The sequence below is a fragment of the Mustela nigripes genome, chromosome 4 (assembly GCF_022355385.1).
Source record: "Mustela nigripes isolate SB6536 chromosome 4, MUSNIG.SB6536, whole genome shotgun sequence".
NCBI lineage: Eukaryota > Metazoa > Chordata > Mammalia > Carnivora > Mustelidae > Mustela > Mustela nigripes.
This window is the reverse complement of record NC_081560.1, coordinates 15,997,220-16,023,603: the sequence shown is the minus strand read 5'-3', so window position 1 is coordinate 16,023,603 and position 26,384 is coordinate 15,997,220. Positions and strand designations below refer to the sequence as shown.

At 40.4% G+C, this 26,384-nt stretch overlaps 1 protein-coding gene across 2 annotated transcripts in view; it reads right to left on the bottom strand.

Annotated features, from left to right (window-relative positions):
• Positions 1-21,726: 21,726 nt before the first annotated feature.
• Positions 21,727-26,384, bottom strand: part of PTN (pleiotrophin) — a 101,494-nt gene continuing 96,836 nt past the window's right edge. Inside the window, exon 5 of one of the 2 annotated variants that reach the window (XM_059395606.1) lies at positions 21,727-22,503. In XM_059395606.1, the coding sequence (XP_059251589.1) occupies positions 22,448-22,503 (56 nt within the window). In that variant the 3' untranslated portion in view covers positions 21,727-22,447. The remainder of the gene's footprint in view (positions 22,504-26,384) is intronic. The other variant, XM_059395605.1, reaches the window with a different exon arrangement.

Genomic DNA, 26,384 nt, shown 5'->3' with positions numbered 1-26,384 from the left:
ATTGGTATTTGCATTTCACCTAAAGAAGGTGGTTGGGGGAATCGTCTTCTTACCTTGTGTTTCATGGCTGTTATTTAACTTAATAACGTCCAGAAGTAATTTACATACAAATGGCAGAATGCATTCCAGTGGTCCTTATTTAAATATGGCTAAATATCACAATATACAGTCATATAACGCTGAATATATATAATTTTCATATAATGAAAGTGGCTAAAATGTAGCTATTGATACAATGTCTTTGTTCTTTAGTACTGAGTGTCACGGGACAAGTTATTAGCCTTTTTGAATCTTATTTTGACTGTGTGGCCTCCCAGTCCCACCAATTGCCCCTTAAGACCCTTTGTTCTGTTTTGGGTGCATTTAACCAGATTCCAAGTTAATGCTGGTCCCCAAGCACAGGTCACTTTTGTATTGGGGTATTCCTTTCCAGTGGGTCACTTCTGGTGGCTCCCTCCCCCTTCTGTTTATCTTCCAATATCAGTCTGTGCGCTCCCACTCCACTCTACCTCCCCACTGATGATCTCTGCTCCTGTAGAGATCCAGAAGTGTATTATCTTAGATTTCTGGATGATTTCATGGGTGTATAGAGTGTTCTGGTAGATATTTAGCTCAATTCAGGGGAACGATTGAATCAGGGTCTCCTACTCTCTGCCATCTTTCCCCTCCTCAGTATGACTATGAAATGAAGGTATTAATAGCCCTTGTCTCTCAGAATTGTTATGAGAACTAAAGAGACAATCCACAGTAAGAATTTATAACAATGTTTTGCAGGTAGTATGCACTCAGTAAATCCAAGTTATTAATACTGCTTTCAGAGTTCTACATTTTCTTTTTTTTGTGTGTATTATTTTTATTAACATATAATGTATTATTTGCCCCAGGGATACAGGTCTGTGAATCATCAGGCTTACACATTTCACAGCACTCCCTACCCTCCCCAGTGTCCATGACCCAGCCATCCTATCCCCACTCTCCCCAGCAACCCTCAGTTTGTTTCATGAGATTGAGTCTCTTATAGTTTGTCTCCCTCCCAATCCCATCTTGTATCATTTTTTCCCTCCCTACTCCCTATGGCCCACTGCCCTGCCTCACAAATTCCTCCTTTCAGAGAGATCATATGATAATTGTCTTTCTCTGATTGACTTATTTCACTTAGCATTAATACCCTCTAATTCCATCCACACCATTGCAAATGGCAAGATTTCATTTCTTTTCATGGCTGCATAGTATTCCATTGTGTGTGTGTGTGTGTGTGTGTGTGTGTGTGTGTGTGTATACATACATACAGAAGGAGATGTCCATCTTCTTTATCCATTCATCTGTTTATTGACATCTAGGTTCTTTCCATAGTTTGGTTACTGTGCACACTGTTGCTATAAACATTGGGGTGCACATGCCCCTTCAGATCACTACATTTTTATCTTTGGGGTAAATACCCAGTAGTGCAATTGCTGAGTCATAGGGTAGCTCTATTTTCAACTTTTAGAGGAAACTCCATACTGTTTTCCAGAGTGGCTGCACCAACTTGCATTCCCACCAACAGTGTAGGAGGGTTCCCCTTCCTATGCATCCTTACCAGCATCTGTTGTTTCCCGACTGGTTAATTTTAGCCCTTCTGACTGGTGTGAGGTGGCATCTCACTGTGGTTTTGATTTGTATATCCCTGATGGCAAGTGATGTTGAGCACTTTTTCATGTGTCTGTTGGCCATTTGGATGTCTTCTTTGCCAAAATGTCTGTTCATGTCTTCTGCCCATTTATTGACTGGATTATTTGTTCTTTGGGTGTTGAGTTTAATAAGTTCTTTATAGATTTTGGATACTAGCCTTTTATCTGATACATCATTTGTGAATATCTTTTTCCATTCTGTCAGTTGTCTTTTATTTCCTTTGCTATCTAAAAGCTTTTGATCTTGTTGAAGTCCCAAGAGTTCATTTTAGCCCTTGCTTCCTTTGCCTTTGGCGATGCTTCTTGGAAGAAGTTGCTGCGGCTGAGGTCGAAGAGGCTGCTGCCTGTGTTCCCAAGGATTTTGATGGATTCCATCTCACATTGAGGTCTTTCATCCATTTTGAGTCTTTTTTTGTACAGTTTGTAAGGAAATGGTCTAGTTTTATTCTTCTGCATGTAGCTGTCTAGTATTCTCAACATTATTTGTTGAAGAGACTGTCTTTTTTCCACTGGACATTCCTTCCTGATTTGTCGAAGATTAGTTGACCATAGAGTTGAGGGTCCATTTCTGGGATCTCTATTATGTTCCATTGAGCTATGTGTTTGTTTTTGTGCCAGTACCATACCGTCTTGATGACTACAGCTTTGTAATAGAGCATGAAGTCTGGAATTGTGATGCCGCCAGCTTTGGTTTTCTTTTTCAACATTCCTCTATTTGGGGTCTTTTTTGGTTCCATATAAATTTTAGGATTATTTGCTTAAAAAGTTGATGGTATTTTGATAGGGATTGCACTAAAGGTATAGACTGCTCTAGGTAGCCTAGACATTTTCAAAATATTTGTTCTTCTAATCCATGAGCATGGAACATTTGTCCATTTCTTTGTGTCTTCCTCAATTTCATGAGTACTTTATAGTTTTCTGAGTACAGATTCTTTGCCTCTTTGGTTAGGTTCATTCCTAGGTATCTTATGACTTTGGGTGCAATTGTAAATGGAATTGACTCCTTAACTTCTCTTTCTTCTGTCTTGTTGTTGGTGTATAGAAATGCAACTGATTTCTATGCATTGATTTTATATCCTGACACTTTACTGAATTCCTGTATGAGTTCTAGCAGTTTTGGGGTGGAGTCTTTTGGGTTTTCCACATATTGTATCATATCATCTGCAGAGAGTTAGAGTTTGACTACTTCTTTGCTGATTCAGATGGCTCTTGTTTCTTTTTGTTGGTCTGATTGCTGAGGCTAGGTCTTACAGTACTATGTTGAATAGCTGTGTTCCCGACCTTAGGGGAAAAGCTCTCAGTTTTTCCCCATTGAGAATGACATTTGCTGTGAGTTTTTCATAGATGGCTTTGATGATATTGAGGTAAGTACCCTTTATCCCTATGCTGTGAAGAGTTTTAATCAAGAAAGGATGCTGTACTTTGTCAAATGCTTTTTCAGCATCTATTGAGAGTATCATACGGTTCTTGTTCTTTCTCTTATTAATGTATTATATCACATTGGTTGGTTTGCAGATGTTGAACAAACCTTGCAGCCCAGGAATCAATCCCACGTGGTCATGGTGAATCATCCCTTTAATGTACTGTTGGATCCTATTGGCTAGTATTTGAGGGAGAATTTTTGCATCCGTGTTCATCAAGGATATTCGTCTGTTATTCTCCTTTTTGATGGAGTCTTTGTCTGGTTTTGGGATCAAGGTAATGCTGGCCTCATAAAATGAGTTTGGAAGTTTTCCTTCCATTTCTATTTTTTTGGGACAGTGTCAGGAGAATAGGAATTAATTCTTTAAGTTTTTGGTAGAATTCCACTGGGAAGCCATCTGGCCCTGGGCTCTTGTTTGTTGTGAGATTTTTGATGACTGCTTCAATCTCCTTACTGGTTATGGGTCTGTTCAAATTTTCTATTTCTTCCTGGTTCAGTTTTGGTAGTTTATAGGTCTGTAGGAATGCATCCATTTCTTCCATATTGTCAAATTTGCTGCTGTATATTTGCTCATAATATGTTCTTATAATTGTTTGTATTTCTTTGGTGTTGGTTGTGATCTCTCCTCTTTCATTCATGATTTTAATTTGGGTCTTTTTTCCTTTCTTTATTTTTTACTTTTAATTTTTTAAATAATTTATTTATTTGACAAAGAGAGAAAGAGCCCAAGTAGACAAGATGGCTGGCAGAGGGAGAGAGAGTAGCAGGCTCTCTGCTGAGCAGGGAGCCTGATGTGGGGTTTGATCCCAGGACTTTGGAATCATGATCTGAGCCACAGGCAGATGCTTCACTGACTGAGCCACACAGGCACCACCTTTTCTCTTTTCTTTTTGATGAGTCTGGCCAGGGAGTTATCAATCTTTTTAATTCTTTCAAAGGACCATCTCCTAGGTTTGTTGATTTGTTCTACTGTTCTTTTGGTTTCTATTTCATTGCTTTCTGCTCTGATCTTTATGATTTCTCTTCTCCTACTGGGTTTAGGCTTTCTTTGCTGTTCTTTCTCCAGCTCTTTTAGGTGTAGGGTTAGGTTGTGTATTTGAGACCTTTCTTGTTTCTTAAGAAAGGCTTGTACTACTATATATTTTCCTCTCAGGACCTTTTTGTTGTGTTCCAAAGATTTTGAACAGTTGTGTTTTCATTTTCATTTGTTTCCATGAATTTTTTCAATTCTTCTGTAATTTCCTGGTTGACCCATTCATTCCTTAGTAGGATGCTCTTTAGCCTCCATGTATTTGGGTTCTTTCCAACTTTCCTCTTGTGATTGAGTTCTAGTTTCGGAGCATTGTAGTCTGAAAATATGCAGGGAATCATCCCAATCTTTTGGTACCTGTTGAAATGTGATTTGTGACCCAGGATGTGATCTATTCTGGAGGGTGTTCCACATGTACTAGAGAAGAATGTGTATTCTATTGCTTTGGGATAGAATGTTCTAAATATATCTGTGATGTCCTTCTGGTCCAGGGTATCATTAAAGTCTTTATTTCCTTGTTGATCTTTTGCTTAGACGATCTGTCCATTTCAGTAAGGGGGTGTTAAAGTCCCCAACTATTGTTGCATTATTGTTGATGTGTTTCTTTAATTTTTGTTATTAATTGTTATTAATGCTCCCATGTTAGGGGCATAGATATTTAAAACTGTTAGATGATCTTGTGGAGAAACCCTTTAATAGTGTCCTTTCTCATCCCTTATTATAGTCTTTGGCTTAAAATCTAATTTATCTGTTTTAAAGATTGCCACCCCAGCTTTCTTTTGATGTCCATTAACATGGTAAATTGTTTTCCACCCCCTCAGATTAAATCTGAGGGTATCTTTGGGTCTAAAATGAGTTTCTTGTAGACAGCATATCGATGGCTCTTGTTTTTGTTTTTTGTTTTTAAATCCATTCTGATTCCCTATGTCTTTTGATTGGGGGCATTTAGCCCATTTACATTCAGGGTAACTGTTGAAAGGTAAGAATTTAGTACCATTGTATTGCCTGTAAGGTGACTGTTACTGTATATTGTCTCTGTTCCTTTCTGTCTGTTACTTTTACTTTCTCTTTGCTTAGAGGATCCCTTTCAATATTTCCTGTAGGGCTGGTTTGGTGTCTGTAAATTCTTTAAATTTTTGTTTGTCCCGGACACTTTTTATCTATCCTTCTATTTTCAGTGACAACCTAGCTAGATATGGTATTCTTGGCTGCATATTTTTCTTGTTTAGTGCTCTGAATATATCATGCCAGTCCTTTCTGGCCTGCCAGGTCTCTGTGGATAGGTCTGCTGCCAATCTAATATTTTTACCATTGTATGTTACAGACCTCTTGTCCTTAGCTGCTTTTGGGATTTTCTCTTTGTCACTGAGACTTGTAAGTTCTATTATTAGATGACTGGGTGTGGACCCATTTTTATTGATTTTGAGGGGGATTCTCTGTGCCTCCTGGATTTTGATACTTGTTCCCTCCTCCAATTAGAGAAATTCTCTGCTATAATTTGCTCCAATATACTCTCTGCCCCTCTATCTCTTTTTTCTTGTTCTGAGATCCCAGTTATTCTAATTTTTTGTCTTAAAGTATCACTTATCTCTTGAATTCTCCAGTTGTGTTCCAGTAGTTGGTTGTGTCCTTTGCTCGACTTCTTTAGTCTCTATTTCGTCTTCTATATAATGAATTCTCTCTTCTGCCTCATTTTTTTCCTAGCAGCAAGAGCCTCCCGTTTTTTATCACACCTCATTAATAGCTTTTTAAAATTTCAACTTGGTTAGATTTTAGTTCTTTTATTTCTCCAAAAAGGGATTCTCTAATGTCTTCCATGCTTTTTATGAGCCTAGCTAGCACCTTGATAATTGTCATTCTGAACTCTAGTTCTGACATATTACTAATGTCCATATTGATTAGATGCCTAGTCATCAATACTGCCTCTTGTTCTTTTTCTTTGTGGTGGGTTTTTCTGCCTTGTCATTTTATCCAGATAAGAAGAGATGCTTGAGAGAACAAAATACTAAAAGGATAGCAACAACCCCAGAAAAATATACACTAACCAAATCAGAAGAGACCAGAAACCAGGGGGAGAAGAAAGGTGGTGGGGGGAATGTATATACATACATACATATATATTAAATAGACTGGTGAAGAGAACAGAGCCACACACTTGATTTTGGGTGTATTTTGGCTTGTTAGAAGAAACTACCTCCCAAAATTTTAAAGAAAGAAAAAGTTATATAGACACAAAAATAAGGGTATACATGATGAAAGGATGGAATATGACTGTAAAGTTGAAAATTTAAAAAGATTCTGAAAAAGGGATTGATAAGAAGTTGTTTGAAAGAGAAAGGAAAAAATGTGATCAGGCTGGAGACTAGAACAAAGATGTGTGCTAGATTTAGGGTATATTTTGATCGATTAGAAGAAGTTGTATCCCAAAATTAAAAAAAAAAAAACCTCTAAACATATACAAGAAATAAGGTTAAATACAGTGAAGGGATAAAATATGACTATAACAGTGAAAATTTTAAAAGATTTTAAAAAGGCATTGATAAGATAAAATAGTTTTTAAAAAAGTTAAAATAGGAAAGAGGAAAAATTTTTAAAAATAGAATAAGAATAAAATAAAATTTAAAAAATTTAACTTTGAAAGACTAAAGGATCATGGGGGAAAAAGCCATGAATTCTGTGTTGCTTTCCTTTAGCTCTGGGGTTCCGCAGTTCTCATTGTTTGGTGGACTTGGTCTTGGCTGGATGTTCTTACTGATCTTCTCGGGGAGGAGCCTGTTGCAGTGATTCTCAAAGGTTTTTGCCTGAGCCAGAATTGCACCACCCTTGCCAGGGGCCAGGCTAAGTAATCTGCTCAGATTTGTTCTCGGGAGCTTTTGTTCCAATGGCAGCCTCCCAATCTCTGGCCCTGTAGGAGCCAAGAGCTTGGGGGCCCCCTCCTCAGAACACCTTCAGAGAAAAAGCAGTCAATCCGTCCTGTCTCCCTGGTCTCTGGCTGCGCTCTGAGCTCTCCTGGCCTGTGATCGAGTATTTCTCTCTCTGGGTCACGACCCCATTTGGATTCTCCAAACTCAGCAGATTCCTGCAGCACACTCCTGTGCTGCTCCTCCCAAAGGAGGAAGGAGGGGTCTCCTCGGATCTGCAGCTTGTGGGGTCCCTGCTCAAAGAGCAGTGGCCGGAATGTGACTTGGATCATGCTTTAAGGTAACACCGAGCTGAGAGTCCCCCTCCTTGTCTCCGTCTTTGCAGCCAACTTCCCACCCTGATACCTGAGAGTTCTGCCACACTCAGGCACCCCTGGTCTTTCTGTGCTCCCTCAGGTCCTGAGACCACACTGTCCCTATGAGGGCTCCACCCCCTGCTTAGCCTCTGGAGTGATGTCTCTCAGTGGAGCAGACTTCTAAAATTTCTGATTTTCTGCTCCACTGCTCTACCACTTGCTGGGATCTGGCTCCTCTCCCCACAGTCTTTCTTCCAGTCACTTCTCTACATGTCCTACCTTCCAGAAAGTGGTCAATTTTCTGTTCCTAGAATTGTTGCTCTTCTCTTCTGTGTCCTGTTCAGTTTGTAGGTGTTCAGAATGGTTTGATAACTATTTAGCTGAACTCCTGGGACCTGATGATATCTCAGTCTCCTACTCCTCCACCATCTTATTCCACAGTCCTCAAGTTCAGTGGTTTCAAATCCATTATCGGATTTGATCTATTGGAAAGGAAAATTATTATTAATATTATTTGCCCAGCAGAGATTGCCATATCTGCAAATGTGAACTATACATGATGGTAACTAACTTTCTATCTCTTAAGAAAGATTGAGCCTGAGAAACATTGTCAGAAGTGAATATTAAGCAATGAGATGGTAAAGTATGAGAGTGTTAGGTGAGGAATAGATTCTGAATCCAGTCTGGCCAGAGATGTAACATGCCTGTTTTGTACACTTAAAACCTATTGGTTGAATTAATGAATGAACCAGTGTATGAGTGAGAGAGTAACAGCTAAAAGAAGTGGAGAGAAGGCCATTGTTCCACTGTTGCAAGGAGGTCTAGCATCACACCCAGAGGAAGCAGTGGGGGCCCAGGCACCAGGGAGAGGATCCAGTGGTGTGTTCACAGCTTGGAAGGAGGGACAACCTGGTATTGGAGAAGAAAGGCCGATCCTAGCCTGAGAAATTAGTGAAAGGGCGTGATTGGGAAAGAATTGACAACAGATTTCCGGCAACACTCTGGGCTTGCCTAGGGTTGTGACTTCCATTGGAATAGGGTTCTTAACTAATGGGTACCTGAAGTAAATTTGGGGATCTATGACTGAAACAGGGGGAAAAAAATCATGGTTATTTTCACATGTCTCTGAACAGAAATTTGACATTTTCTTCCATGACAACTATGGGCAACAAGCCACAACAGTATTAACAGTATTTGTGACTGTGTCATGAACAGAAAAGCACAGATTGTCTCATTGTTCTAGCTTTGCAGATATCTAGAAGCATCCATTGGATGGATCACTATAGTGATTAGACTGAACTCTAGAACCTATTATTTAATGGGTAGTGAGGCAAATTATTTCTAAATTAAACTTTTAAAAATACAGTTGCACTGTATTACAATACATTTGGAATCATTTCTAGTCCAATGCAGTTTATTTTAAGCATAAAAACACTGCTCTGTGAGGGGACCCATAGGCTTGCCTAGCCTGCCAGAGGAGTTCGTGGGATAAAAAACATGTTAAGAACCCCAACTTGAGAACAAGCATCTTGGTTTTAGTGTTCTCAGTGCTCTATCACAGTATTCTCTACCAGTCTCTAGGCGAAGGGCCCCATCTGTGAGCCTCTTCTCTGGGACTCTCCTGTGATTGATTGTTATCACGACTCCTCTCGCTGCCTGAGTGGATAAGATAAGGTGTTACAGCACCCTCTCTGTTGTTTTCTGCACTCTCCGGGGTGTGCATTCTCTTCCATTTAAATGACTTCCCCTATCTTAGCACACACCCAGAGATCGAGTGGATAACTTCAGGCAGGTAGGGATGATTCAGAAGGACTTAAATCTGGAAGCAGAGATCTCCACACAGGGATGGGAGCTGCTGAAAGGAAGGAAAGGAAAGGAAGGTGATGGGCGAGGAGATGATAGGAGGGCTGGCCCAGTGGAAAGAACCTCGCACTCAGCGACCCGAGAATATAGGTGTAGGCCCCAGGCTGGCCAGAGGCTAGCATCAGGGAAGTCCAGGAAAATAAAGGAAAACATGAGCTGTCACGAAGCCCAGGGAATATGCTAGCAAGTACTCTAAGATCAGGCAAAATGCAGAGTCATACCCTGATTCACATCAGACAAGTCTGTCCAGATGTGGTTAGAGATTCAGAGCAGGACTACATCTGGATGATGATGGTGTGGCTAGAAGGGGAGGGTAGAGTTAGAAAAACAGAGCCTCCTCTTAGAAAGGCCAGAATACTGGGCGAACTTCAAGGGAGTCAATTAAGGACATGGTGGAAAGAGGTAATAAAGAGGTGTAAGGCATGATTCTGTATCTTATACATGGGACACAATGTGAGTGGCTTGCCGGGGAATATCTTACTGGTCAATTAGAGGACAATTCACAAGGTTCATATTGGGACTAAGTCTGCTGGTCAAGGTGACCTCATTCATGCTAATAGGAAGGGAGGGCTATGAAGTCATAGAACCAGGAAGTTTGTGACAACTGGTCAGCTTTCTAAATCTGCCATACTCAATAAGAGATAGCTATCTGACATTAGGCTCCCAAAACACGAAGAAAAATGCGTTATTAAATTAGATCTCCTTGGATCACAAAGAAAATAACAAGGCAACAGTGATAGAAGAGGAAAAAAAAAATATAAGAGAAAATGACTGGGTGGCCAGAGGCAAATGTATGACAGATCCAAATGACCTTCATTATTTCTCAGTTGGAAAATTCCAATAACTGCCTAAATTGTCTCTCCATCTTAAGTGCTTTGCTATTCAAATTTATCTTATAAACCACTTCCAGGTGACAGACTAAAATCTTTCAAGTGTAAGCATTGTTACTCACGCTAGTCTCCTACTAAAAATACGAGTAACTCTTTGTTAACCAACAAGCTCCTTTTCCTTGCATTCAAATTTCTGTACAACTTGGTTCCAGCCCACATCAGTGCTGATTTCCTGGCAGTCCTTGTTTTTAATAGTTTAATATTAAGCATTATGAAAATAATTGATTAAAACAATTCTTTTAATGCTTCATTTTTAGTATTTTCTTTTTCTTTTTGGCAAACATGCCTGTCTTAGAAGACTTGCTCCATTTCATTTTTGTGTGATTCTGATAGACTGCCCATCTGGAAACTCGAACACAATGGGAGTCCCATGTGGCCCGGGTTGGGCCAAGCAGAGTCCTGTCCCAGGAGGAATGTCCCATGAATGAGGGAACATAGAGGGACCAAAAATCACTGGAACTGAATCATGTGAGGAACTCTTGGGCTGCTCACATGTTCAGAATATTTGTCTTTTTTGTTTGTTTGTTTGTTTGTTTGTTTTTAATGCTCTTCTGATCCTCTACCCTTCCCTAGCCTCTTCTACTCAATTCTATGAGCCACTGAATATCCTTTCAAAAAATGTCTTTGCACACACACACATTATACTGCATTCAGTTTAAGAATAGCAGTTTCTATTAGTTGCAACAAAAGAATGCTGCACGATGCAGAAATCGAGAACAAGAGCATAGGGGAGGCTGTTAGGTATAGAATAGGGCATAGACCTTCCGAGATGCAAGTGTGTAGAATTAATTATGAAGCTGAAGTTCATTTAAAAAGCAATGGGCTTGACATCAGCATCCTAAGCTGGGAAATGAAAGGTCCACGATATAGAGTGAAGAGCTGGTCCATGAACTTATTGCTGAGATGCTGGGGTTCTGTAATGGAGGCTTTTAGTAACAGGCGGCTTTTGCTGTCGACCCCGCTAAATTAAACCAAGCAAACGAGCTCAAATGTTAACATTTTCATTTTGAAGCATGGACTGAAATCCAGAGTCCTGCCACCAAGCATCTCTTACTAGTTGTTATGGGACTGGGATTGATGAAAACCAAACCAAAAGATGGGTCCTTCAGCTCACTAAATGAAATCAGGTCGAGGGAGAACATTGCCACAGGTGGTATGAACCTTGAGGACAATAATGGTATAGGAGTTGTTCAGCAGTTGTGTTAGTAAGGATTTGAGGAATCTAAAGAAACCTGAAGCTCCCAAGCCCCTGCCAGCCTTCTTACTTTGTCTTCTTGGTTGAGGAAGAGGTACTCTCAGAGGAGAAATAAAACTTCCTCTGGTCCCCACACCTCACTAGAGCTGCCCTCATTCCTGTACTCTCGTGAGCTCTTCCTCCTTTACCCATGGTTTCCTGCATCCACAGGCTCCCTGTTATTCATGGAATGTGTTGGAAACTTCCATCTGGAGCTTTGCACCTTGTGCCTTACAGAGCTCTCTCTGCCTGGAATGTTTTCCTGCAGGCAACCCCATGACCTGCTCTCTCACCTGTCTCTGGTTTTTGCTGGCTCGAATGTCCCCTTCTCTTTTCACTCCCTGTATTTCGGATGGCAGTGTTTACCCAACACCGTGTATTGCCCTTCATGGTTTCATTTTCTTCTATGGAACGTAATACCATCTACTGTATGTTTTACATTTGTGTATATTTTGTGCCCAATCAGACCCCCAGTGAACCCTGTTTCCTGGGATTCACTCCGTGTGTAGATCCTGCCCCTAGAATCTGAGCTGGCCCTGACTCATTTTCATCATTAGAATGTGGTAGGAATGATGCCTGGCCAGTTCCAGTCATAAGCTTTAAGAAGGCTGGTGGGTTCCAACTTTGTGCTTTGGAAAGTTCTTTTCTGCCAGAATACCACGGTATTCATGGTCCGGATCCTCAGGGGGAGTGTAAGTGCCTTGAGAATAGCGTTTTGTGATTTCCTGCATCCCTAGCACCTATTTCAGAGCTGAGCACTTAAAGAACATGCTTAATGAAGGAATTCACACATTAGTTAGTAAATTTAAGCTGGTTCTACTCTATGGGGTAAAATGTATAATCAGAATTTGGAAGGGGCAATATACCCAAAGAGATTTTCAGGAAATTAATCTATATTGATCTATATAAGTAACACTGAATAGTATTTCTTCAAACACATTTTAGAAATGCACTTCATAGGAGAATGGAATCTTATTTTGGATATTGTTATGTGTCTTGAGAAAAACGCATTCACCAGAACACCTGAATTTAATTTCCCCAGCCCTGGTTAGGTTTCCTAGCTTAAATAACCCACATGTAAACCAAATGTTCCCCAAAGAAAACTACCTTAGATGCCCAGGTATCCTTTAGCTTAATATAGAGGTAAGGAACTCAGAGAGCAATTATGCATATCTTGCCCACTCTCCTCTGGGCCACTTCTCAGAACAGGCCCCTTCTCTCTCACCTTTCATCCTTGGAACCAGACCAGACTGTAGTTGGTCAAATCTGTAAATAAATTGGTAAGAATTTCAATTGTTAGCATGACTACCTTAAAAGCATACAACTTTTGGATTTAGTGGTCTAAGAATTCATACCACTCATTGCAGGCATCTCAATCTGTGGGTCATATAATTCTATTCATGTAATTCTCAAAAAGTCTCATAAACTGAGACACTCGAAGACGATGACTTTGGCCTGTGTTTGATAGATCTGACAGTCAAAAAACAGAATATTCTCTGAGATTATTATTTTATGTAACCTTTGTATCTCCACTAAGGTCAAGTCGAGTATATGGATATAATCACTATACCTACATGATCTCTAACGTGATTCCTCTATTCACAAGAATTTAGGGATATGATGTCAGCATGTTTTCCTTCTTTAATGTAAAATGTATGGCTTCCATGCACATTTTCCAAAAAACCCCAAAATACGTGGTGATAATTGAGACATATAATCTCCTTCACCAACCCCATGGTTAACTTAATATAACAGTTACAGTGGTTACATACGTAGGAAGTCATTGGACAATGTACTTCCTGTTGAGGTATTTGTCCCCTAAAAAAATAAAACCCTTTACAGAGATCAGATTTTGAGAGCTAATTGGATTTTACTGTTCTTTTCAATTTAAAAAAATAAACACATGTAGGTCTGGATTTCTTTGTGTTGAAACATCCTTGAATTACATTGTTTTACTTGTGACCCTAACAGAATTGAGGAGTTTACATCATTTTTGGTGCCTCACTTGAAGACTGAACGATCGAGAGGAACAGAGACCATGGGACATGGGGTGGACTTCTCAGACTGTGATACATTTTTCTCTGATTAAGATGTCCCATATCTTATTTCTGGGGGAATTAGAGTCTACGTTAGTTTGAGGTAGGCATGAATTGCTGGTTGCCACTTTCTCTTGATGTAAATGTATTCCAAGACTCTGTATCTTCTTTGAAAAGTAGATCGAAAATGCATTTATTTGACAGACCTGGAGCAATTACTGTCTGTGACTAAAGTTTGTCCTCTTTCATTCTGTCTGCCCGACTTTGCAGCCAAGATTTAACAGGGAAACACAGGAGAAAAACATGGTAATACAGGGAAAGACATGGAGAGAATTTTCCACATCCAAAGATATTTATTTATTTATTTTTTAAAGAAGATGAATGGAGAAAAAGCCCTCTGCTTTACTCCATTAGAAAATCTCATGACTGAAGGTTGATAAAGTTCTAAATGTTATGTTTGGGAACTATTTTTAAGTAATTGAATTTGTGAAAGGTAGTATATTCAGTGCTTCCTAAAGCATATTTACCTCTGGTTTTCATTTAAAGAAGTTATAAAACAATTAATTTAAGACTTTCAGGAACATAGAGTTAAGTTGCTTATTATGAAAAAAAGGTATGTATCTCTTACTCTTCAAGAAGTATCTCTTCTCCATGGCAGTGGAGCTTTTCTTTCCTCAAATAAGAAACCACAAATGAAATTAATTTTTTTTTAATACCCATGCATCCCCACCAATACAATTTAGTAGGTCCTAAGAGCTATTTAGAACATAGTTGGGTTTGGCTTTCTCCTCCTACGGGTTGACAGGAAGTTAGGATATCACTCCAGGCATATATAAAGTCAAAATATCTTTATCCCAGATCTTCTTTGTCTGTATGTAATGTAGCAGCATTCACATATTCAAGATAAATCAGAAAGTCTACCAGGGTACATGTGCAAAGGATGTAATCACCCAGCTGAACAAGGACCTTTTCTGGTGACTAAAGGAATGTTTTTGCTAGGATTTTGGATAGGCTCCTTTGTGCCCTCCTAATCACTAGAAGGAAAGCTTGTCTTCACTATAAGTCTATTTAAGGACTTACAACTGTTGTTGGGTGTTTTTGTTTGTTTGTTTGTTTTTTAGTTTCATTTTATTTTAAAGTATAGTTAACATACAGTGTTATGTTCGTTTCAGGTGTACAATGTAGTGATTCAACACTTTGATACATTACTGGTGCTCATCACAAGAGCACTCCTTAGTCCCCCGCACCTTTTTCAGCACCCCCCACCCCGTAACCATCAGACTGTTCTCTACAGCCAAGAGTCTGTTTCTTGGTTTGTCTCTTCTCTTTTTCTTTTGCTTGTTTGTTTTGTGTCTTATATTCCACATGTAAGTAAAATCATATGGTATTTGTCTTTTTCTGACTTGTTTTGCTTAGCATTATTCTCTCTAGTTCCATGTACATCATTGTAAATGGCAAGATTCATTCTTCTTTATGGCTGAATAATGTTCCATGTACGTGTGTGTGTGCGTGTGTGTACCATTTTTTCTTTATTTTTTAAAGATTTTATTCATTAAAGAGCACAAGCAGGGGGAGGGGTAGAGGGAGAGGGAGAAACAGATGCCTCACTTAGCAGGGAGCCTGACATGGGGTTGATCCCAGGACTCTAAGATCATGACCTCAGCAAAAGGCAGACGCTTAGCCACCCAGGCTTGTTCTTTTTTTTTTTTTTTTTAAGATTTATTTTTTAAATTTTTTATGACAGAGAGATCACAAGTAGCAGAGAGGCAAGCAGAGAGAGAGGGGGAAGCAGGCTCCTCCCGGAGCAAAGAGCCCGATGCAGGGCTCAATCCCAGGACCCTGAAATCATGACCTGAGCTGAAGGAAGAGGCTTAACCCACTGAGCCACCCAGGTGCCCCTTGTTCCTGACCTTAGGAGAAAAGCTCTCAGGTTTTTTTTTCCCATTGAGGATGATGTTAACTATGGATTTTTCATCTATGGCCTTTTTTATGTTGAGATATTTTCCTTCTAAACCTACTTTGTTGAGGGCTTTTATCATGAATGGATTTTGTACTTTGTCAGCTGCTTTATCTGAATCTATTGAAATGATCATATGGTTCTTATCCTTTCTCTTGTTGATGTGATGCATCAGATTGGTTGATTTGCAAATATTGAACCACTCTTGCATCCTGGGACTAAATCCCATTTCATTATGGCAAACGATTTTTTAATGTATTGTCGGATTTGGTTTGCTAGTATTTTATTGAAGATTTTTATATCTATGTTCATCAGAGATATTGCCCAGCAGTTTTTTTTTTTTTTTGTGGTGTCTTTATCTGTTGTTTTTTTAAAAATTTTTTAAAAATTTATTTGACAGACAGAGATCACAAGTAGGCTGAGAGGCAGGCAGAGAGAGAGGGAGGAAAGCAGGCTTCCTGCTGAGCAGAGAGCCCAACGTGGGGTTGGATCCCAGGACCCTGGGATCATGACCTGAGCCGAAAGCAGAGCTTTAACCCACTGAGCCACCCAGGCGCCCCTTTATCTGGTTTTGTATCAGGGTAATAATCACCTCATAGGATGAATTTGGAAGTTTTCCTGCTTCTTTTATTTGGAACAGTTTGAATAGAATAGGTATTATTTCTCTTTAAAGTTTTAGGTAGAATTTGCCTATGAAGCCATCAGGTCCTGGAATTTTGTTTTTTGGGAGAATTTTTTGAATATTGATTCAATCATCTTGCTAGTAATAAGTCCAAATTTTCTATTTCCTCCTAATTCAATTTTGGTAGGTGATATGTTTCTAGGAATGTATCCATTTCTTCTGGGTTGTCTAATTTGTTGGTGTAGAGTTTTTCACAGTATTCTTTTACAGTTGCTTGTATTTCTGTGGTGTTAGTTGTTATTCATCCTCTTTCATTTAGGATTTTTATTTGAGCCCTTTCTCACTCCCTCCTTCTTTTATGATGAGTATGTCCAGAGGCTTCTCAATTTTGTTGATCATTTCAGAAACCAGCTTCTGGTTTCATTGATCTGTTCTATTGTTTGTTTTTTTAGTTTCTTTATCACTTATTTCTGCTCTAATCTTTATTATTTCCTTCCTTCTGCTGTCTCTAGGCTTCATTTATTCTTTCTCCAGCTCATTGATGGATAAGGTTAGATTGAGATTTTTCTTGCTTCTTGAGGTAGGCCTATATTGCTATAAACTTCCCTCTTAGAATGAATTCTGCATCCCAAAGGTTTTGAGTCATTGTGTTTTCATTCTTGCTTGCTTCAATGTACTTTTTTATTTTTCTGGTTGACCCATTCATTATTTAGTAGCCTGTTATTTGACCTTCATGTGTTTGTGCTCTTTCCAGATTTTTTCTTGTAGTTGACTTCTAGTTTCACAGTATTGTGGTCAGAAAAGATGCATGGGGGACGCCTGGGTGGCTCGGTTGATTGGGCGGCTGCCTTCGGCTCAGGTCATGATCCCAGCGTCCTGGGATCGAGTCCCGCATCGGGCTCCTTGCTTGGCAGGGAGCCTGCTTCTCCCTCTGCCTCTGCCTGCCACTCTGTCTGCCTGTGCTTGCTCTCGCTTCTCTCTCTATGACAAATAAATAAAAATCGTAAAAAAAAGAAAAGAAAAGAAAAGAATGCATGGTAAAAGATGCAGAAAAGTCTTCCAAAATTTGTAGAGACTTGTTTTGTGGCCCGATACATAATCTATTCTGGAGAATGAATGTTCCATGTGTACTTGGAAAGATGTATTCTGCTGTTTCGGGATGAAATGTTCTGAATATATTTGTTAAATCCTTCTGGTCCCATGTGTTGTTCAGAGTCATCGCTTCCTTATTGATGTTCTGTTTGGATGATCTGTCCATCAGTGTAATCGGGGTGTTAAAAGTTCCCTGCTGTTATTGTGTTACTATTGATTAGCTCCTGTATGTTTGTTATTGGCTGCTTTATGTATTTATAGGTGCATAAATATTTACAGTTGTTATGTATTCTTGTTGGATTGTCCCTTTTATTATCATATAGTGTCCTTTTTTGTCTCTTTTTCTGGGCTTTGTTTTAAAGTCTATTTTGTCTCATACAAGTATTGCTATTCTGGCTTTTGACATCGATTTTCATGATAAATATTTCCCCATCCCCTCACTTTCAATCTGCAGATGCCTTTAGCTCTGAAATAAGTCTCTTGTAGGCAGTGTATAGATGAGACTTGCTTTTTTTATCCATTCCATCACCCCATGTCTTTTGACTGGAGCATTTAGTCAGTTTATATTCAAAGTAATTATTGATATATATTTATTACCATTTTGTTACTTCTTGTTCTCATGGTTTTTCTCTGATCCTTCTCTTTCTCTCTTTCATGGTCTTCTGGGATATACTTGGATTCCTTAGTCTTTATTTTTTTCATATCACTGTTTTTTGATTTGTGGTTACCATTGGCTTATATATATCGTTTGCATGTAGCAGTCTCTATTAAACTGATGGTCACTTAATTTTGAACTTATTCTTTATTCCTCACCCCTCCCCATTTCAGATATTTTGCATCATAGTTTACATCCTTTTATTTTGTGCTTCTCTTGACTGATTTTTACAGATATACGTTAAAAAAATTTTTTTTTTTTTGCTTTCATGCTTCTATTTTTCTTTCACTCAGTTGTGTTTTTGTTTTTGTTTTTTCTTACTCAGAGTACCCCTTAACATTTCTTAGAAGGGTGGTTTAATGGTCATGAATTTTAACTTTTGCCTGCGAATGCTTTCTCCTTTTTTTATTCTAAATAATAGCCTTGCTGGAGAAAGTATTCTTGGCTGCATATTTTTCCTTTTCAGCATTGAATGCATCATGTCACTTTCCTCTGGCTTGTGAAGTTTCGGCTGAAAAATCAACAAATAGCCTTATGGGATTTCCTTTGTATCTGCCACCTTTTCTCTTGGAAACGTTAAAATTCATTCTCTGTTATTTTTTTATTTTTTATTTTTTTGCCATTTTAATTACTATGTGTCTAGGTGTGGATTGCCTTGGGTTCAATCTATTGGGCAATCTCTTTGCCTCCTGAATCAGGATCTCTGCTTTCAATCCCAGATTTGGAAAGTTTTCAGCTATTATTTCTTCAAATACATTTTCTCTCCCTGTTTCTTAGTCTTCCGGCATCCCTCTAACTTGAATGTTATCTGCTGAGTTCTCTAAGTCTATTCCCATTATGCAGGATTTGTTTGTCACCTGTTTAGCTCCATAGCTTTCCATTCCTCTATCCTCAGGTCACTGATATCTTCCTTTGCTTCTTGTAGTCTACTACTTATTCCATCTATAGCATTTTAATTTCATGTATTATGTTCTTGATCTCTGATGTGTTATTTTTTCATCTGTCAGGGGCCTTAGTGATGTCCTTCATGGTTTCCCAAGCACAGTGAATATCTTATTACTTCAAATTCTGTCTCAGGCATATTGTTTCTGTTCACATAGACCTTTTGCTCTGATTTTGTCCTATTCTTTCCTATATTCCTATCCTTTTGTCCTATTCTTTGTCCTGTTTCTTTCATTTGGGACATATCTCTCTTGTCTCATTTTGTCTACCTCTCTGTGTCTGCCTTTCCTGCGTGTTAAGGTCAGTCAGCTATGTGTTCTGCTCTTGTGAGTAGTGGCTTTAGGAAGAAGAGGTCCTGTAGGGCCCTGCAGTGCACTGTCTCCTGTTCACCAGAACCCAGCACTTCAGGGGATTCTCCTATGTGTGTTGCTAGTGTCCTGCTCTTGTGTCTGAGTCCCTTTACCTTTCAGCCCAGCTGTCTGCATGGATTTTCTGCCTATTGTGGCCAGTGCTTGCTCTCTGTGATGTTAGTGAGAACCAAGCATGCAGGGTCTCAGGAGGCATGACCACAGAAGGACTCAGGGGCAGGGCAGCATTGAGCTGCTGGGAGCATGGTGCATGGTCATGGTGTTGGTGGCCGGGACAGGCAGTGTCTGTGTGCATTGCAGTTGGGTGGGGCCTGCACTGCATTGTACTGAGCCCAGGGCCCAGACTGGTGTCTGGAGTGGGTGAGTCCTCAGAACTCATGGGCAGAGCATACTGCTAGCAGGGTAAGTGGTAAGTGTCTGTGCAGTGCCACCTCACTCAGGTGGCTCTGTATATGCTGCTGGCTCCTTTGTTCCCAGAGAAGTTCCCCCAACTCTCTCTGAAATTACCATAAACAGATCTCCCTGATGTTGTGCAAACTGTGGCTTCTATGTTGACTTTCCCTGGGCTATTGTCTCTTTAGGGGTAGAGACCCAGCTACCACTGGCTATCCTGGCTCACTCACTGCTCAGTCAGCTGACTTTTAAAGCTCCAGGCCCTAAGTCCCACTGGTTATACAGACTCACAGAATTCAGCCCTTCTTGGTTTCAAGGCCATATATTACAGGGATTCATTTTCCCCGTGCAGGCTTCTTTGGGTTTTCCCCTCTCTGTGTCCATGGAGCCCTACAGCTTCCTCTCTCCTTTGGTCAATTCCCAACTACCATTTTGGCCCTTACTAACCTCTCCGATTTCTAACCTCTCTAATGCGGCAGCTTCTGTGGGGTTTGTTCTGTCAGTCCTTGGTTCGCTCTCCAATTCATGTTCTTGGATATGGTGATAACTAGTTGTAAATGTAGGATGAGATGCACTCAGGGTCCTCCTACTCTGCCAACTTTCCAAGCCTCTTTTTCTATCATAGCTGATTCTTTATATTTCCCTTTCCTACCTCAAGGCTAAATAAACTTTAAGGTAAAGTCCATAAAATTCAGAACATTTGGGAAGAAGAGTTTGCTAGTACACTCTCTGAAATGACTAATGATGGTCTGTTTTCTCCTATTTGTGAGAATTTTTTTTTTTTTTTTGAGCTTGTCCTTTTGTATGTTTTCAGTACTTCAGCAAGATATTTTAAGCTGGAGTTGGGGTAGAATAATTCTCAAGACTTAGGGTAAGTTTCATTTCATAGCTTATGCAACAGCAATGAACATTCCAACCCTTGCCCTTGCTTTAACAGAGACTCAGAGGGTTATCTTATGGTTAGGAATCATCCTCCATGCCCTGTGAGTGGAGGGGATGCCACGATTACTTACAGAGCTGCTTTTCTTTGGGGAGATTTTGTTCTAGTTTACCTTAGCTCATTACCGATTCCTGAGCTGCTATTCTGGCTAAAGAATGATGGAGGAGCAGTATTAGCTGAGAGGCTAACAAAATTTGCCGCAGACTCTTCCACCATCTCTAGCCTTATGGGACTTGCTAGAAAGAACCCTACTCAAAACTTTCTTCTCCTCCATCCATCCCCATGAGTGCTTTTTTCCTATTAAGGTCCTCTGGTAAAAGGACTGCATTCATGGTTCATGTCTCTGTCATTCGCTCTTTACCAGGTGCTCTGCTGTTATCAAGCATGAGTCCATAAAGTGTTTTAGGTTTTTCTACTCCTCACTGGCAGCTGGTTTTGACTCAGTGGGGAGCAAGGACCCCCTTGAACATTTTTAGCTCAAGTGGAGTCTTTGACTCAACTGCAGAGCAGTTTAGCTTTGAAGGCTCTTTGGCTGTATCATTAGACCAATTTGTAATGATTTTATGGCTAGCCCAAGATATGCTGAAACCATTATTTCTGAAAGTGGACTTGGAGTTATCTTGGTAGATAGGTGTTTTGTTTATCGAGTCTTACCACTTTAAAATTAGCAGTGGCTTTTTCGAGCTTAATACTAGCTAATCTCAGCTGATTTCTGAGGTGTTATTTCTCTAATAGAAGCATTGACTTGTTTATTTAGAGATTGTACTTGGAACCCAGCTGATAAGGGAGTTGTACAGATAGTCCTTGGTAGATATCTTGGTACATATGGTAGATAATAGAGTTGGAATTGTTAGCGTACAGAAGCCAAGTACAAACTACTATTTTGCATGTGTTACTTTGTTCTTATATTGGATAAGTCTGAGCTTGCATAATCCAAATCAGGAAGAGTGTTTTCCTAGTCTATTAAACTCTGGGTTACTTTGGGACTTTTGTTCAATTCTTTAACACTAAATATTGATAGTTAAAAATACAGAGATGTATGGGGCGCCTGGGTGGCTCAGTGGGCTAAGCCTCTGCCTTTGGCTCAGGTCATGATCTCAGGGTCCTGTGATCGAGCCTCACATGGGGCTCTCTGCTCAGTGGGGAGCCTGCTTCGCCCCCTCTCTCTGCCTGCCTCTCTGCCTACTTGTGATCTCTCTCGCTCTCTCTCTGTTAAATAAATAAAATCTTTTAAAAAAAAAATACAGAGATGTACATTTACATCTATGCTGTGTATACCTAAACCCTCTATAACATTTGTGCCCGAGTGATTTAGTTTGTCTGATAGCAGGTTAATGTGGGAGTGTAGGAGACCATGGAAGAGGGTTGCAATAGCAAATCACTGCACACAAAAGCACCTTTTTTCAGCATCACCTTGATTTATTTTCCTAGTCTTTTTTTTTCCTCAGAAGGAAAAATAATTTCATCAAGAAAATGTTCCTGCCAAAGTGAATTTCTTTTAATGCTTTTCTTTAAAAAAAAAAAAGAAAGAAAGAAAAGGAAAAAAAAAAAGCAACATTGAATTAGGGCTTCCTGTGCCCCCTCCCCCCATTTTGCTAACCAAAGTTTTTTGCTTTTTTGTTTTTTTTAATCCATTGGCAGAAAACAAGATATTTTCCTCAGATAGGATGATTATAGTTTATTGCTGTTTTGTTTAGTATGTATGTTTTTCTCCATTGGGAAAAAAAAGTCTAGGTGAAAAAATTAACAAGAAAAGTAGTTTACATGGTCATAACACTTAATTACTGGCAAAAGAAAAAAAGTAAAAAAAAAAAAATTTAAATGTAAAATACCACATAACTCCAAAAAACTTACCTCAGTTCTCTACCATGTATCATATACTATAAGTCAACTTTCTAAATCGGATTACAGTCCTTTATTATAAGCCCCTAGTGGTCCTATGGTATACATTTAAAAAAAAACACTACTACAAAATTTTTGTTTTTTTGTTTTTGCCTATCGTGTACTTAAGCTATAGATAACTGTTGAATAAAAAGCCTACATAGGTATAAATGCAATAGTTAACTGATCCTGTTTGCTGACATCCTTTCCGTGTTCCACAGAAGGCGGCACCCATTAGTCCAGCATCTTCTCCTGTTTCTTGCCTTCCTTTTTCTTCTTCTTAGATTCTGCTGTGATGAAAAAGAGGGAAAAAAAATCATCCCGTTAGTACACAATGGGGGTACTTTTCTTTTACAGTTAACCCTAGAACAATGCGTGGGATTTTCAACCCTCCATGTGGTTGAAAATCTGCATGTAACTTCTTATCCCCTCAAACTTAACTATTCATAGCTTACTATTGCTTGGGTCCCTTACTAATAACATACATAGTTCATTAACACACATTTTGTGTACACATTATATACCGTATTCTTACAATAAAAGAAGCTAGAGAAAAAATGCTATTGATACAGCACTGTATTTATTTAAAAAACAAAAATTCACATCTAAGTGGACCCAAGCAGTTCTATCCCTCGTTTTTCATGGGCCAGCTGTCGTCATCTGGGAATGAAATGATTAGATAGAGGGACAAGGCGCATGTGTGTGTGTGAACCTGCTTTGCCAGGAGAGTGCCTCGGAGAGCAGGCAGGAGGGATACAGCCTTCCTTCATGCGGACACCTGTAGATGCCTGTCATCTTATTGGTTGCTCCCATTTTGATATTCAAAATACTGTCTGAGGCTCCTACTTAGAAAAGAGAAGCAGGGCAGACCTCTGTGAGAGAACACACCAGGATCCCCACTGCTCGGTGGAGAGGTATAAAAGCTCTGCTTAGCCCCCTCACGCCCCATATGCCCTTCCCATGGGGCTGTTAATAAGCATTTTTCCTGCCAATTTCAAAGTGCCTTCTCTCCTGATTTGCTCTTTGCTTATATATTCGCCAGCGATCTGTATCTGAAGGACCAGCTCTGAACCACAAGGAGCTTTGACTCTCTAGTCTTCTCGCCTTGGATGAAGCCAATGTAAAGTCCCAACTTGAGCTAAAGTGGGTAAGTAAAACCATGAGGATTTTTTTTTTTTAAAGATTTTATTTATTTGACATACAGAGAGATCTCAAGTAGGCAGAGAGGCAGGCAGAGAGAGAGAAGGGGTGGGGAAGCAGGCTTCCCGCTGAGCAGAGAGCCTGATGTGGGGCTCGATTCCAGACTCTGAGATCATGACCTGAGCTGAAGGCAGAGGCTTTAACCCACTGAGCCACCCACATGCCCAACCATGAGGATTTAAATAAAAACATCCTGTCCTTTTCCAGTCAATCATCCTGCTCTCTCCCTTTTCCTAGGCCGAAGAGAATGCAGTGTGGAACAGGGCTCCAAAGATGAGAACAGCCAGAATCGCTAGGCTAGCAAGTGAAAGGCTATTGCCAAATGTTTTTAAGATCCTTCCCCCTGTCTGGCCCACAGTAGTGGTAGAAACAGAGGGGTCAGGTACGGGCTCTGGAGTGGGACTGCTGGCATGTGAGTCCTGGCTCCACCACTAAGCCAAGCTGAGGCTTCTGGAAAGCCAGTCGTGTTATTTGTCTCAGATCCCTCACCTGTGAATGGGCATACGAATCGTACCACTTTCTAGGGTCAATATCCTCATTAAACAAGTTGTAGAAAATTCCCTGAGAACAGAGCATGGTTTAACAGCCTGTTCTCAATAAAGGTTAGACTATTATCACCCTAATGAAACCGCTAAGAACAAGAGGCCATTTCTCCGTATTATTAATATTCTTCATCATCCCCAAGACACACTGACTGAGCAGGTTCCGGAATGTGCTGAGTGACAGAGGAGTACTGGGACAATAGTCATGGTAAGCAGGCCCTGTTCACTGGATCACGGGGCCTGTGTCCAAGAGGGGCCTAGGGAACGTAATGCCAAACACGTACATTGTAAAACCCAAGCTTAGACCTAGGCACAGCTTGAACTTTTTTTTCCCCCTAATCCTTATCATTTCTTCTGATAAGATTGAAAGCCCATTATTTACTAGGTGAAGTAATATTTCCATACAAAGTCCTATGCTCCTTACTCAAGCTTCAAGAGGGCATCACACGCCATTACTCCAGGAGTTGCTAACGTCATGCTAAATTGCTGTTCGCCAGCTTTCACTTTGTTCATGCCCGTCCTTCCCTTTCCACCTAAACTGAAGAGACTTAAACTTTCACTCTGTTTTTGCTTGTCTTTATAAATGTCCCCTCCTTTGGACCCATGAAAGGTAAGATGACCAGAACTTCCGAGTTCAAAGATACCTATAAAGTCAAATTCTGTTTTATTTCTGAATAGTCAGTGTCTTAACATTGAATAATTCCCAGTCTTTGGTTGACATTTTAATCAACAGCTGTTTATTAGAAAGGTATCCTCATAGAATAATCTGGGATGTCAGCTAGAGTAGAATTGTAGTCTCTCTGATCTCAAATTCTCCAAATCCCCTACTGGGGAATGCTCATAGTTTAAATTCACTAATTAACAACATGCTAAATACCAAGAAATCAACCAATTGCCCATTTAATCTGTATAATGCCAATCAGAAAGTTTTCTTTTTGACACTGCTGGCCAGTCATCTGGGCATTTCTTTGATACACTGGAGACCTTAAGACCACGCTGGGTTCAAATCGAAGTAGAAAGGATTAAATTCTATTTGCATGAGGTCAGTTTGGTTTCTCACATAAAAAAGAATAAGGAAGCAACTTAGGTTGGTAATATTGCTTCCAAACAAAAGCATTTTTTTTTTTTTTGGTGACTTATGTACATTTTACAGACAGACTATATGAATGTTTGCTTATTTTCACCTCAGCCAAATGACTAAGTTGTGTCAAAAATTGTCTCCAGTGTGTCAGTGTTGTCACTGCTTGTCTCTGTGGCCTCAAAAACTCAGGAGCAGCCTCTCAGGCTTTACCCACTCTCCATGAGGGTGTTTATTTAAATATTTATGTATTTATTTGAGAGAGGGAGAGAGCACAAGCAGGGGAGAAGCAGAGGTAGAGGGAGAAGCAGGCTCCTGGCTGAGCAGGGAGGTATTCAGGCGGGACTCAGTCCCAGGACCCTGGGATCACGACCTGAGCTGAAGGCAGAGGCTTAATGACTGAGCCACCCAGGTGCCCCTCTACATGAGGGTTTTTAAATAGTATCATCAAATCTACAATCTGCAAAGAACCTAATCCATCTGCCCTATGTAGGTGCTGAAGAAATGGAGTCCGAAAGAGTGTTAGTCATTCCTCAGGGTCCACCTCGATCTGGCTGTAGAATCAAATGAGCGGCCATTGTCTGACCTCCTCCCACAGCTTCCGTTGCTCACCCGTCTCTAGTAAATGCAGCTAGTCTTGTTCTGCACTCGTCTCTTGGCCGTCACTCAGGTCCCCTCCCTTGGCTTGAGTCTCTACCCTTCTGCCTATTTCAGTTCCTGGAGCACATCATTCTTTTTCTCCCCTAGTCTTTGGCCTTCAAACCTCCTTTTCATTCCGTCAGGTCTGCACCCCCCCCCCCCCCCCCCCCCCCCCCCCCCCCCCCCCCCCCCCCCCCCCCGCCACCACCTCCATCTGGTTAATGCCTGCCATCCTTTAGGTACCAGTGTTGACACCAACTTCTAGTTGGTTCTCTGCTTGGTCTGCGTTAGAAGCCTTCTCTCTGTATCTCTTCTCTCAGAGCACTGACCGTTCGTACTGTAGTCGCCCCTAAGCATAAGCTATGTGAGGGCAGAATCCCGCCCCACTGTTCCTTCCCGAGCCGCCAGCACAGGGCCTAGCGCGTGACAGCTGACTGGCAGCTCCTCAGTGAGGTACATGAATCTCTCCCATGACAAGAACTCCTGCCTCACTGGCTCACCACGCCCTCCTCTTCCTGAGGGTGCTTCCTTGAGGTTTCTTTGCTTATTTTCACCTCAGCCAAATGACTAAATTGTGTCAAAAATTGTCTCCAGTGTGTCAAAGGAATGCCCAGGTGACCTCAGCCATTATGCGCGGCATTCTCTCCTCCCGCTCTTCCTCCTACCCCCTCAGCCTCGCTTAGCCACCATCGGCTCATCCTTGAGACCTTCG